The following is a 12,549-nucleotide window of genomic DNA, read 5'->3' as shown; positions in this document are numbered from 1 at the left end:
AGCGACTCCCGGTGCAAGTTTGAGCATTTCTTTATTTTTACACTTAAATATTCTCTTTAAATACAGCATTATCACCATGGAAAGAACGTAAAAGGCCAAAAAAAAAAATAAAAAATGCGGAGGACCTGACAAGCGTTGGATTCACACTGGAACCGGAAAGAAAAAAAATGCCACCTGCGTACAGTGTGTGAGAGATGGGGGCGAGTTAGGAGGAGCAGGGTCAGGATTTAAATAGGAGGAGCTGGGCTGGGGCCAGGGGGGGGGCAGGCTGGGGCCGTGTGCCGGTGGCACCGCTCCCGAGCAGCCCAGTAGCACCAGTGGGGGCTGACGGGTTCGTCACGCAGCTGATGGGTCAGTAAGAGCCGGCGTGGTGCCAGCGTTAGTGTCAGTGAGTGTCGAAAACGAACGAAAAAGGCAGAAATGCACTTCCATTGCACTATTAACAGCATAGTTATCTTTGTAAAAATAGAATAAATCCTATTAGTTCTTTGCTTAGTGTGAGCGCGCCCAGCCCAGCCCGGCGGGCGTCCTGCCCTCGGGTCCCGCGCGCAGCCCGGCCTCGCTGCCTGACCCGGCTTCAGTTGTGGCTGCAGTGTCCGAGCTGGGGAGCGCTGAAGTCATTTAAACGAAAGGAAAAACCAAGAAAACACCCCCCCACCCCCCCCCCCCCCCCCAAAAAAAAAAAATCTCCAAAGATTTAATCCTATTCAAGTGTCACCGTTTGCTCTGGCTTGGCAGCGCAGAGTTTTGCACAGGAGGCTGCCTGCCCCGTGCCCTCGCTGGCTGGGGAACGGGGCCGGCACAGCGGGGGCACGGCAGCCCCCCAGGACGGAGGGCGGGGGGGGGGCACGGCCCTGGGTAAGGCGTCGTTCCTCCCACAGCCCGAGCGGGGACGTAGCCCTTGGGTCCCGGCCGTGCCAGTAAGGCAGGAGGGAGCGCGCTGGGGCAGGAGGCACCGAGCCCCAAAGCCAGAGCCCCCCCCAGTCACTGGGGTCTGTCCCCCCCCCCCCCCCAAGCTGCACCCCCCCGGGCTCTGTGCGAGCCTGCGGAGAATGGGGGGACGGCCCTGGGCACACGAAGCCGCCCGCGGAGCTGCTGTGTGCCACCCGAGGCCCCGCTGCGGCCGCTCGGAGGGGCACCAAAAGGTCCCAGCCTGCCACCGGCGCGGGTGGGAGCGGCTCAAAGGCATCCCAACCCCCCCCGACCCCAGCAAGCGGTCACCAAGCAGAAGCAGGAGAAGAGCCGTGAAACAAAACGAAGCCCGAACAATTAAAGCACTTGTGCAGAACACAGTTTGTCCCAGTCCGCTCTCTCCGCTCCCCAGGGCTGGGGGGGGGGGGGCACAAACGTCCCTTTGGAGTGGGGGGGCTCCTGCCAGCAGCAGCGTTCGCAAAGGAAATGAGAGGGTGGCGGCAGCCCGGGGCTGTATTGGGTTTCCATCCTCCGGCGGCAGGAGGAAGCTTGTGGGCAGCGGGGAAAGGCTTCAGGAACAGCTTCGGAGCTCGGCACCTTCTCCTCCGCTCCGGCACGGCAGTCGGGGACTCCTGGGGGGGTTCCGTGTGCCCCTCTCCTTCCCCTCGCTGCGGTCTCCCTGCGAGGTTTGCTCAGCTGCAGTCCGTCTGCGCCCTCGGGCAGGGGGTGCTCGAGGTGTGGCTGGGGCTGGAGCAGCGCAGAGCTCCCGTCCCCAGCTCGGATGGCGTTGTCCCACGGGGGGGGGGGAGATGGAAACCGCTGCAGAAGGGCAGGGGAGCTCTGCTGCTCGCTGGGTCCTGCCAAACTCCCCTCGGCCCTGCGGGGTTGGTGTGAGGAGCTCGAAGGAGCAGCGCTGGGGAACAAACCCCCAGGGGGGCTGCAAAGTGCTTTCACCGCCTGGCAAGGGGGCAAAGCGGACACGCTCGCTTCTGCCCCTCCTGCAGGCTGGTGGGGGCGGATGGACGGACGGACGGACGGACGGGGACTCTCCTCCCAGGGCTCTCACTGCCTCCGCGGCACGGAGCCGGGTGTCATTAAAAGCAATGAGGTGATGAGCAAAAAAACCTTCCAGGAGAGTTTGTGGGCCGTCTTCTCCCCCTGTTGTGCAGCTAAAGGGAGGTTAGGGACCTCTCCCAGCAGCGCGGGGTCTTCACCGCTCTGTCCCTGCCCGCCCGAGGTCTGCCCGGGTGCGACGGGGCAGTGCCGGACAGGAGGGGCTGGTGCAGCACCCGGAGAGATGCGAGGCTGCGGCACAGCCCGGTAAACATTCAACACATTAAAAAAAAAAAAAAACAAAACTAAAAAGGTTGTCTTCTGTTTAAAAGACAAGGGGAGAAGGTGCCCAGGCGGGCGCTGCAGCAGGGCAGCTGCAGAGGCGGAGGACAGGGAGAAGCAGGAGGCTGCGTTCGCATGCGGACGGCAACCGAGCGGCCGCGGATGGTGGCCGAGCCCCGAAACCGTCCCTGCTGGGCTGGCGGTGAGAGGAGGGCGAGCAGCGGGGCCGCGGCCACCTGAAAGCAGCCGAGCACGGAGGCCTCGAGTCTACTGCTCCGAGACGCGGCCACGCGGCGTGGTCCCAGGGAGCGCGCCCAGCGCCAAGCACAAGGAGCCGCCTCCGAGCAGCACCCGCCTGGGCTCGTTTAAAATCACCTGTACAAAGCAGCCCCGCTCCCCTCCCACCCCCCCGCAATTAAATAACCTCGCGTGGCTGCTGCTGGTCTGTAAAATAATTGTTAATAAATAGAGGAAGGGGTGCCCGCGGCCGCTCAGACGGGCAGGGCAGCTCCCAGCGCGCGCTCCTCGGCGTCGGGCAGCTCCCGCGCTCGCTCCAGGGCTTGCTCCGGTGCAGGGGACGGAGAGTTTGTGCAGGAGGGAGCGGCGGGTGCCGCACGGCAGCCCTCACCAGCAGCTGCAGCCTCCGGAGCCGGGGCTTTTGCCGCTTCTCCCTTGCTCGGAGCAGCAGCGGCTCGGCCGCAAGTCACCAGCGACGCCACGGGGACGGAGATGACGCTCAGGTCCTTCTCGCTTGGGTACGTCGGGGGCACCTCCAGCTCCTCGGGGCCGCTCTCGCCCTTGGTGCCCAGCACGGAGCGCTGCTCCACCTGGTAGTAGACCACCGGGCCACCGTTCAGGTAGGGCTGGTTGCCCGCCGCCGCCTGCTCGGTGCCGTCGGCAAAGCAGAGGACGGAGGAACCCGGTGGCAGCTGGGCTTGGATGAGGATGGGGGCGGCGAGGCCGGGGCACAATACCTCCGGCACGGCCAGGGGCTCCTCCAGGATGCAGACACCCAAGCTCTCCACACCGGAGCTGCTGCTTGAGTCTTCCTCGGCCTTCAGCCTCTCCAGCTCCTCCGCCGTCTGCAGGTGCATGACGGCCGTCTCGTTCTCCGCCATGAACTCCTGGAAGTCCTGCGTCTCCGGCGGCTGCGTCCCCGGCCAGGCGCTGCCGGAGCCCTGTGCTGCTGCCGCCGCCGCCGCCGCCTCCTCCTCGGCAGGCCGAGCTCCCTGGCGCTTGTTCTCCAGCTCCAGCTTCATGATGGTGTGGAGGTAGTGAGTCCGCACCCGGATGGGGTTGAATTCGATGCGGCCGGCCATGTTCCCGCAGCCGTCCCGCGAGCAGCCGCAGGGGAAGGACATGCGGTCCACCTGCGAGAGGGAGACGCCGCAGCTGAGGACGGCGGCGCCGGGAGCACGCGTGACGGCGATTTCTGCCTCCTGAACCAGCCCCACCAGCGCCCAAACGCCATCCCACAACAGGGGCTCGACCCCTGGGAGGGTTTTCCCTGCAAAGGATCCCCAAAACAAGGCCGGGGCTGCGCGCCCGCCTCCTCCAGTCCCTTCTCAGCCCTCCACGTCTCACGGAGGGCCCGGTGCCGCGGGCAGGCCGAAGGCTGGGCGCTGGCAGCTCCCACCCCGACTCACCTGGCATTTGATGCCCGCCTGGCTGCAGGCGCAGGCCTCGGGGTCGCAGTAGAGGCGGCAGTCGCAGCCGCACTCCTCCCGTGACAGGCGGATGGCCCGCAGCTCCTGCTTCTCCTCGGCGTCGATGCGGTGCACGCCGGAGGCGCGGAGCAGTGCCCGGCGCCGCTTGGTGGGCAGGGGCTGCAGGAAGAAGTAGTCGTCCACCTCCACGTTCTCCACGTCGATGTCGTCGTCTGAGACGTCCTCCAGCGTCAGCCCCTCCGCCTCCTCGGACTCCACCGTGCCGTTCTTGGTGAGCTGTGGGGCGGGGGGACAGCGCTGAGACCCCGCAGCGATGCTGGGGGGGCTGCGGGTCCCCTGGGGGGCAGCGCCGACCCCGACTGCGCACCTCGGGGCAGAGCCAGTGGGAAGGATCGAGCCCGTGCCCATCCCCAGCCCCCTGGTCCCATACAGCGGTTTACAGGAAAAAAAATATGAAGGAGTTTAGAGCAGAGGCTCCGCCGCCTTCCCTCCTCCCCGCAAGGAGCATGACAAAAGGAGGTCGCCGCTTCCTAAAAATACCCGGGCCCTGGGAGAGGAGGGTTTGGGGATGAAACTTCGCCTCCCTGCCGGGGTCCGTCCTGTTCTCGGCCCCCAAACCCTGGCACTGAGGACGCGCGGCCCCGCTGCTCCCTGGGGAGATGCAGCCGGACCCAGGGGCCGTCGCCAGCCCCTCCGGCCCCCGTGGCTCCACCAGCAGCGCACAGAGCCGGCGGAAAAGCCCGTGCTAAGAAAAAAATGGTAAAACCCGAGGCGGCCGGCTGGGCCTGCGTCCCTCTGCCAAGCGCGTTGTCATGGCAGCAGCAGCCTGATTAAAGGCTGGCTTCGCTGACAGCATCCGCGCTAACGAAGCCCAGCCCCGAGGCAACGCCCAAGGGTGCGCACCCTGCGCCTGTAATTGGGGACGGGTTGGGGAGCAGGCAGAGCCACCCGGACCTGGATCCTCCCTGGGCACGGCCGCCTCCCAGACTGGAATTTCCACTGGCACAGACCCAGAGAGGTTTGTTCGGGCTCTCCAGGAGGGAAGGGGGGAGCGACGGAGCAACCGGGCAGTAAGAGCAGCAGCAACAGAAAGAAGAGGTAACAGGAGAGAAGAGGAAGCAAAAAAATAAAAAAAAAGGCACAGAACAGAGCTAAACTATCCCAAATCCGCACGGAACAGCAGCCCGGATCCCCCCCTCCCCATGCGCTCCCTTTGCCGAAGCCCGGGGGCAGCTCCCGGCCGTACCTTCATTTTCTTGGCGTGGAGCTTCTCCTCCTTGAGGTGCTCCCGCAGGATCTCCCGGTGGTTCACCTCCTGCTCCTGCGCGAACTCGCAGAGCGTGTAGCGCCGCACCGAGTTGTGGCGCTGCGCCATGCCCAGGGAGCTGCCGCCCTGGCTGGGCACGCTGGTGAAGCCCTGGCGCCGGGCGAAGTAGTACACCGTCACCTGGTCGAAGCGCACATTCTTCCTGCGCAGCTGCTTCTGCCTCTTCAGGATGGAGGTGGCTGCGGGGAGGGCGAGCCCAAGGGGGGGTTGGAGCAGAAAGAAAGCCCGCTCGGCGGCCCCGCGGCGGCCTCCCACCCCCGGAGAGCGGCGTCTCCGCGCCCCCCGCTGTGTGGAGGGCGCCTCGCTCGTGCCAGCAGCCCTGGGCTGGCTCGCGGAGACTTGGCTGCGCCCACCCGGGCTGCTGCTGCCACGTAGACAAATCCCATTAATTCGGGTCCCCTCGCAATGCCCTCACCCCGTTCAGACACCCAAACGTTTTGGTAGGGGCTGGAAAAGGAGCGGGAGGAATAAAGGCTCGGGGACGGACACTCGCCATCTCCCAGTTGGCAAGGGATGAGCGTGGGGAGAGCCGAGGTGGCACAGCGGCACCGCCAGGGACCGTCCCCGTCCCCGTCCCCGGCCACTCACGTATGAAGCCGGTGGAGCTGGAGGGGTTGACGCTGTCGCAGCTGTCGGCGCTGTCGCTGTTGGAGATTTCATCATCCGAGTTGGAGGCCGGGGAGCCCACGTCCGCATCCTCGAACTTCCTCTTGAGGCCGCCGCTCGCGATCGCATCCATTTGGCCGCGGCTCGCATGGAGAGCGGGCGCGCAGCGGGCGGGGGGGGACCTGCCACCGGCTCCCCGGCACCAGCCCCAGCTGCCGGCAGGCTTGCCGTGGACCTGCGGGCACGGGGAAAGAAAGTCAGCACCCAGGGACCGAGCCCGACCCCTTGCTCCTCACCGGAGCACCCGCAGCCCGGGGAGGGTAACGGTCCCCAGCCCTGCTGCTGCCGTGCTCTCAGGATGCAGAGCTGCGACGCCCCGGCAGCGCTTGTGGATAAGCAAAGCAACACCCAGAGTGCCCCAAAGCTTCCCCCCTCCAGCCAGGAGAGCTGCGAGACCCACGGGACCCAGCTCAGAGGCCCCGAGAACTGTTAAAAAACGGCCGATTTTCAGGCAGAGCCCTCAGGACGGAGCCTGGCAAGGAGGTGGCAGGGACCCGCGGGCCGGAGGAGCCCAGCCCGGATCTGGGGAGGGCCCAGGAGCAGAGGCGAGCTCCTCCTGCCCACGTTTAATTCGCATTTAACACGTTTGATTCGCAGTTAAACGACCGCAGCGCTTCCCACGAGCCGCAGACTGGCCGAGAGCCGGACTCAGACCGATCCGTAACCCCCCATCAAAGGGAAACCCCTGGTTTGTAGCACCCAGGAGCATCTGAGCGACGCGCCGGGGACTGAGCAAAGCCACCTCTGCTGGGGAGGCCGTCGGTCTCTGCATCTCCAAAATCTACAGCCCGAGCTGCTCCCGGCGCATCGTCCCCCGCCGCCGGCCCTGCACGAGGGGCTCAGGACGCAGAGCCGCCGGATCTCGCTGGGAAGCCTGGAAGCGCTGGGCAAGGGGGGGATTTCGGGGAGCCCCCGGGGGGGGGGAAGGCAGAGCCGAGGCTGCTGTGGACGCGGGCGGCTCCGTCCCCGTCCCTCTGTGCAGCAGCGCCGGTTCTCATGGCAACGGAACAAACGGCTGCGGGAGACTGCCGGCAGCGTCCGTCCGTCTGTCTGTCCGTCCGTCCACCGGAGGCGTGGATGCGCCCCGAGGAGCCCCCAGCCCCCTCAGTGCTGCGGAGGAGCCCGTTTTCTGCCCCAAAAAGACAGCGCTGGCGGAAAGCCGCGAGGAGCTCACCAGTGTCCGCACCCCGCAGCACAATTTGCCCCCACTCGGATGAGCCCAGGCTGCACGGATGCTGTGGTGTGGGCTTAAAATCAGCTTTTTTTTTTTAGGGGAATTGGTTCTGGTTAATCGTGGTGCTGGGAGAGGGGAAAGGAGCAGCTCTGGAAGCAGCGTGGTGCTGATCTAACTGCGCTGTGCCTGCACGCGGACAGGGACGAGCCCCAAAAGTAAAGTGAGGGCATAAAACAGCTGCTCGAGCACCCCTGCCCCAAGGAACCAGCACCACATCCCTCGTGCCACCGTGTCCCTTTCCAAACCGGCCCCCTGTCCCTGGCCTTGGCGCTTCCTCAACCCCGTGTCCCGTTTTCGGGGGCAACTTTGCCCCTGGAGCTGGTGGCCACGCACCCCCCATCGGCTTCCTTTCGGGAAGGAGCTCGCTGGTGAGCACAGGGGGAGGTTCCTGCTGTCCCTGCAATCCCCGACACCAGCAGGGGTGGATGAAGGAGGAACACCCCACGAGCCTCCTCGTTTCCTTGGGGCTGGGCCAGGACGCTGACGCCGATCCCTCCCTGCTCGTGGCTCCCTAGCTCTCCATCCTTTCCCCGGGACGGGGGCGGCAGCAGCCCCCACACGATGCCCGCAGCGGGATGTGGGCTCCGTCCGTCCGCTGGCTCAAGTTACCCTTCCGAAATAGAAAGTGCACTCGTGAAAACGTCCCGGGCACGGATGCGAGGGGCACAAAGGCGCCGGATGCGTAACGGAGCCGTTCACAGCCCGCAAGGGGGGGACCGGGACCCTGACCCGGGCGTTGCGGGGGGGACGTTGTGGCACCCCCGTCCTCCCTGTTGCTTGTCCCCTGCAGGTTTCCTTTGGTTTTGGGCAGGAGGTAAAGCCTCAAGGAGGAAATTTGACTGGAACGGAGAAAGGAGAAACTTCCCTCGCACGCCGGCCAGAGGTTTCCATGCTGAGCTCCGCGGGAAGCCATCACACGACACCAATTCCCCTTCTTTCCGCTATTAAACCACGCCGAAAGGAGCTAAACTAAAAATATTAATTTTTCCATGTCAACAGTCGCTGGAATTGCCCTTGGGAGCAGGAGCAGGGAGGGCTTTGTGCAAGCGAGGAGGGCGGCGGGGCGACGAATGCTCCGGGGCGCTGCTCCGGCCGCGAGGCCCCAAAATCTGAGGCAACCGCGGGCAGAGGCGCTCACAGGGCCCAGGGGAGCAGCTGAGGGCTCAGGGCAAGCACCCCCTTTTGGTTAACGAGCCGGGGTGACCACGAGGCACTAACGACGGAGCCAAAAAGCCGAGCTGCTGGCGCGCAGCCGTGCTCGGGCTGGGGCTGCCATCACCTCCTTGGTGACACTGGGGCAGTCCCGGCCCCGCTCTGCATCCTCCTGGCTGCCTGCTTCGGTTTTCCTCCCTCCGCCTGCCGTGGAAGCGTTCCTCCCACGGCCGGGGACGGCTCAGGCTCGTCGCGGCACACGGCAGGAGCCTGGAGGACGTTGGCCACGTCTCAGGCGCTCTCCGCGCAGAAATCCCCGCAGTCCGTGCGCAGTTCTATCCCAGGCAGCGGCAGCGAGCGGTGCCCGTGGGGACCCTCGGGGGCTGCGCCTGCGGACACCCTCCACGGACGCCCCCGAAGCAGCAGGGCTGGGGGGGGCGAAGCAGGAATTCGAGCCCAGCACCTCGCAAGGCTGGAGCGGGAGCAGCGCCTTCGGGCGCGGCGGCGCCGGCACTGGGTTTTTGGAGGGGGCCGAGTTGGGTTAAGTGGCCTGAAAAGAGCAAGAGGCCAAAGCCTGCGAAGGCTCCCGGGTTTTAGGATGTCAAGAGGCGTCGAACACCCAACCCACACGGAATAACCCCAAATTCCAGCCTGGAAGGAAGATGACCTTTGCTGATCTATGGGTGTGGGAAGGAGCCCTCCCGCTCCCCGCAGCGCGGCCGGGGCTGAGCCTGCACAAAGCCCAGCACCACTCGGAGAAACGCCAGCGTCCATCCGTCCGCCTGTCCGTCCGTCCGTCCACCCTCTGCCCACTAATCCCACGCCGGAGAGCAGCTCCTCGGCCGGCAGCGAGGCAGCAAAGGCCGATTGTTTCAGCAGATGGAAGAGAAGAGGGAGGGAGGGAGGGATGGAGACGCCCGCAGGGGGCTGTGGGAAGAGGACGGAGGGGGGCGAGCAGCGGGGAGACCCCCCCCCCCCTCCCCCCCCGATTTATCGACACCAGTGGAAAAAGCGGCCCCGGCTGAACTGGGCTCACCGGGGGCGCGCGCACGTGGGCATCGGCAGCAGCCCCGCACAAGCAGAGGGCAACGCGCAGCCGTCGAGCCTCCCCGCGCCCCAGGAGAAGCACCTCGGCCCCTCCGCTGTTAATGTCTAAGGCCGCAGCACAGCGGGCAGGATAAAGCCAGGGAGGGAGGAAAACAACCCCAAGGAGCCCATTTTATTCCGCTGCAGCGCCGAGCTCAGCATCCCCTGCGAAGGCAGCACTGCAGCGCGAGGCAGAACTGGCAGGGGAGAGGATTTCGGCGATTTCCCTTCCACCCGAGACAAGGGGCAGCGATTTCACAGAGGGAAAAGGTCTCCGCCGCAGGCTGGGCTCCTGCTCCCCCGGCTTGAAACCCACCCCGCAGGGGCTCGGCCGGCGCTCGCCGTGCTGCAGCAGGAGCGGCGCTGCCGGGGATGACGCGGCAGCAGCGCCGCAGAGCCGCCGCAGCGCGATGCCGGCCCCGGAGGAAGCTGCAGAGCGCGCCGGGGGCTCGGACAGACGGACACAGGCGGCTCGGACAGACGGACGCCGGCCGCACAGCCCCGCAGCTCGGCGGTGGCACACAGTGGACGCCCTCCACGGCTCCCCAGGATGCGCGGACGCGCACCCAACGCGCCCAGCCTGCGGAGCGGCTGCTTGCGGCCAAGGGAGAGCAAAAAAAAGAGAAGAAAACCCTGGTCCCCGCTCCGCAGCTCCTCCGAAAGCGGCCGAGGCGCTGGGCTCCCTCCCCAAGCCCTGCGGAGCACCCCCGGGATGGCTCGGCCTTGGGCCCAGCCCCTGGGAAAGGGCACGGCTCGGCGGGCAGAGCGCGGCACCGCCTGCCCCAAGGGGGCTAATCGAGCACGGAAGGCGCTGACGCCCGACGAGCTCCGCAGAATTAACCCCGGCACAAGGGTCCGGGACCTCGCCGAGTCCAGACACCGCCCCAGGGCCGAAGCAGGGATCCACAGAGGAGAGACGAAACCACCTCCAGCGCGGCGGGCCCGTCCCCCAAGGGGCAGCCACTTTGCAAACGCGACGAGTTCAGGGGTCGCCGCTCCGCTTGTTTACAAACCACTCGGCAGAGGCTTCCCAAAGCGTTCGGTCATCGGCCCAGAGATTTAGGGACCCGCTGCGCCCCGAGCCGTCCCCGTTTCGGAGGGCGCTGTGCTCTGGGGAAGCCCCCGGTTTGGGGCTCAGCGCTCCTGCCACCAGCGGGGCCGGAGCGAACGGCCGGCCTCGCCTTCGCCCCCACACCACGGTTCGGTTCCTCTCCTGCGCTGCGAGCAGAGCCAGCGCATCAATCCGGGCTACGGCTCCCCCGGCAGCGGCACCACCAGCGCCTTACGCAACGAGCATCAAAATTAGCAGCGACGGGCCCAGGTCGGCCTAGCGCAAGGGCCCCAAATCGCGTCTCCGGGCACGCCGCGGCCAGGCTGAGCTTCCCACGCCGCCGCCGGGCCTCCTTGGGGCGGTGAGACGGGCAGGGTGGAAAAGGCTGGCCCCGAAAAGCAACGCGGGGCCCTTGCCCAGTGCTCACACTGAGCCGCCGACGCTGGGCCCACCCCGTGAGGTCTCGCCCCGAAGACCTCGAGGCCAAGGGCACCGCAAGGCGCTCCGAGGGAGGCCGAAGGCCGGCACGCCGCGAGGAGGAGCGCGAGGAGCACGCCGTGCCCTGCCCTCGCAGCTCCTCCCAAAAACCCCATGGAGGGCCGGGGCCGCCTCGCAGCAACGGCTGGGGAGGAACCCGGTGGGCACCGGGGCACCGAGAGGCCTTGGGCAGCCCCCGTCCCCCCCGCAGGAGGCAGAGGGGGCTGGGCTGGGCTGGGCGGAGGCCGCCGGCTGCCTCAGCCCCCCAGAATTGTCCCCACACCACCATGGGGCTGTCAGCGCCTTCCCTGGGGGCTCGCAGTGAACACTGAGGATCCCCCGAGCTGTCCCCGAGGACCCCCCCGAGCTGTCCCCAGCCCCAAGCCACCCTGGCAGCTCCGTGCCCAGGGTCTCCTCTGTGCCCCCATCCCGGCTCCTTCATGCCCATGACCGCGGCCCCACCGCTCGGGGCCCTCCTGGGGGGGCTCCCCAAAAGCCCAGGGCCAGCCGCCCCTCCCCTGGCACCCCAACTCTCAGAGGGGTGACAGCCACGACCCCCCCACCCTGCAGCCCAGTGCCAAGGGCACCCTCGGCCTCGCACCCTATGGGGTGCCCAGCACCACCCCACGTCCTCCATAAGTGTGAGGCCCTATGCTCCTCACAGCCCCCCCAGCTATAAGGGCCTCCCCATCCCCTACAGCCCCCCTAAACACACATCCCTTACGGACCCCCCAGACAGCAAAGGGACAATCCCAGCTGCAAGGGACCCCCATCCCCTAGAGGCCAAGGGCTGCAGAGCCCCCCACGTCCCCTATAGCTCCCCCATCCCCTATAGGGCCTCAGCTGCAGACCCCCCCTCACCCCCTGCAGGCCCCCAGCTGCAGAGCCCCCCTCATCCCTATAGGTCCCCAGCTGCAGAGCCCCCCCATCCCCTATAGACCCCCCCATCCCCTATAGGCCCCCAGCTACAGAGCCCCCCCCCCATCCCCTATAGACTCCCCATCCCCTATAGGCCTCTCCCAAACCCTATAGGGCTCCAGTTGCAGACCCCCCCCTCATTCCCTGCAGGCCCCCATCTGCAGAGCCCCCCCCCCCATCCCCTACAGGCCCCCAGCTGCAGACCCCCCCATCCCCTATAGGCCTCCCCCATCCCCTATAGCCCCCCCCACCCCCCATCCGCAGCCCCCTCCCCACAGGCCCAGTCCCATAGGGTCCACCGCCTGCCGCCCCCCCACTCACCGGCTCCCCGGGGCGAGGCGGCGGCGGCGGCGGGGCCTTGGGGAAGGGGGCCCGGGGGGGGGGGGGGGCCCCCGAGGCCAGGGTCCGGCGGCGGGGCGGGGCCGGCGGGGCGGGGGCGGCCCCCGGGGCGGCTCGGCGCTGGGGCTGCGGCCGCGCGGACCCGCCCCGCCGCCGCTCGCCGACAACAATGGGGCCGCCGGCCCCGCGCCGCCCCTAATATACCCCGCGTCACGTGACGGCCCCGCCCTCGCCCCCGCCGCGGGGCGCGTCGGGAAAGCGAGTTCGACGGCGTGAAGGGAGCCGGGAGCGGGAAAGGGCGGCCGCGGGGGGCGATGGGAGATGTAGTGCGGAAGTGGGCGCCGGGCCTGGCGTGCGGTGTTGCGCCAGCTGCCCCCTCACGTTA

General features: G+C 67.2%; 1 protein-coding gene across 3 annotated transcripts; it reads right to left on the bottom strand.

Moving 5' to 3' along the window:
* Window positions 1-14: 14 nt before the first annotated feature.
* CSRNP2 (cysteine and serine rich nuclear protein 2) lies at window positions 15-12,300 on the bottom strand. Of its 3 annotated transcripts, XM_048054667.2 has the most exons (6): window positions 6,650-7,937; window positions 5,830-6,082; window positions 5,161-5,420; window positions 3,894-4,190; window positions 3,222-3,617; window positions 15-3,074 (listed from the first exon to the last, which is right to left on the bottom strand). In XM_048054667.2, exons 1-6 carry the CDS (start codon window positions 6,677-6,679, stop codon window positions 2,739-2,741), a joined length of 1,572 nt encoding a protein of 523 aa, XP_047910624.2. In that variant the 5' UTR covers window positions 6,680-7,937; the 3' UTR covers window positions 15-2,738. The 3 variants fall into 3 exon arrangements, with proteins under 3 accessions (XP_047910624.2, XP_066841902.1, XP_047910623.2); XM_066985801.1 differs by lacking the exon at window positions 6,650-7,937 and adding an exon at window positions 12,147-12,300 and having other exon boundaries at window positions 15-3,617; XM_048054666.2 differs by having other exon boundaries at window positions 15-3,617.
* Window positions 12,301-12,549: the final 249 nt, after the last annotated feature.

The sequence above is a fragment of the Anser cygnoides genome, chromosome 32, assembly GCF_040182565.1.
Source record: "Anser cygnoides isolate HZ-2024a breed goose chromosome 32, Taihu_goose_T2T_genome, whole genome shotgun sequence".
Taxonomy (NCBI): domain Eukaryota; kingdom Metazoa; phylum Chordata; class Aves; order Anseriformes; family Anatidae; genus Anser; species Anser cygnoides.
Note: the sequence above shows the minus strand (reverse complement) of the source record. Positions and strands in the feature narration are given on the sequence as shown.

Coding starts and splice junctions, on each gene's coding strand:
- CSRNP2 (XM_048054666.2), bottom strand. CDS start 6,679: ATGCAGAGACCGACGGCCTCCCCAGCAGAG. Junction 5,421..5,829: donor CAGCTCCACCGGCTTCATAC/GTGAGTGGCCGG, acceptor CCCTCCCCGCAG/CCACCTCCATCCTGAAGAGG. Junction 4,191..5,160: donor TCCACGCCAAGAAAATGAAG/GTACGGCCGGGA, acceptor CCCGCCCCACAG/CTCACCAAGAACGGCACGGT.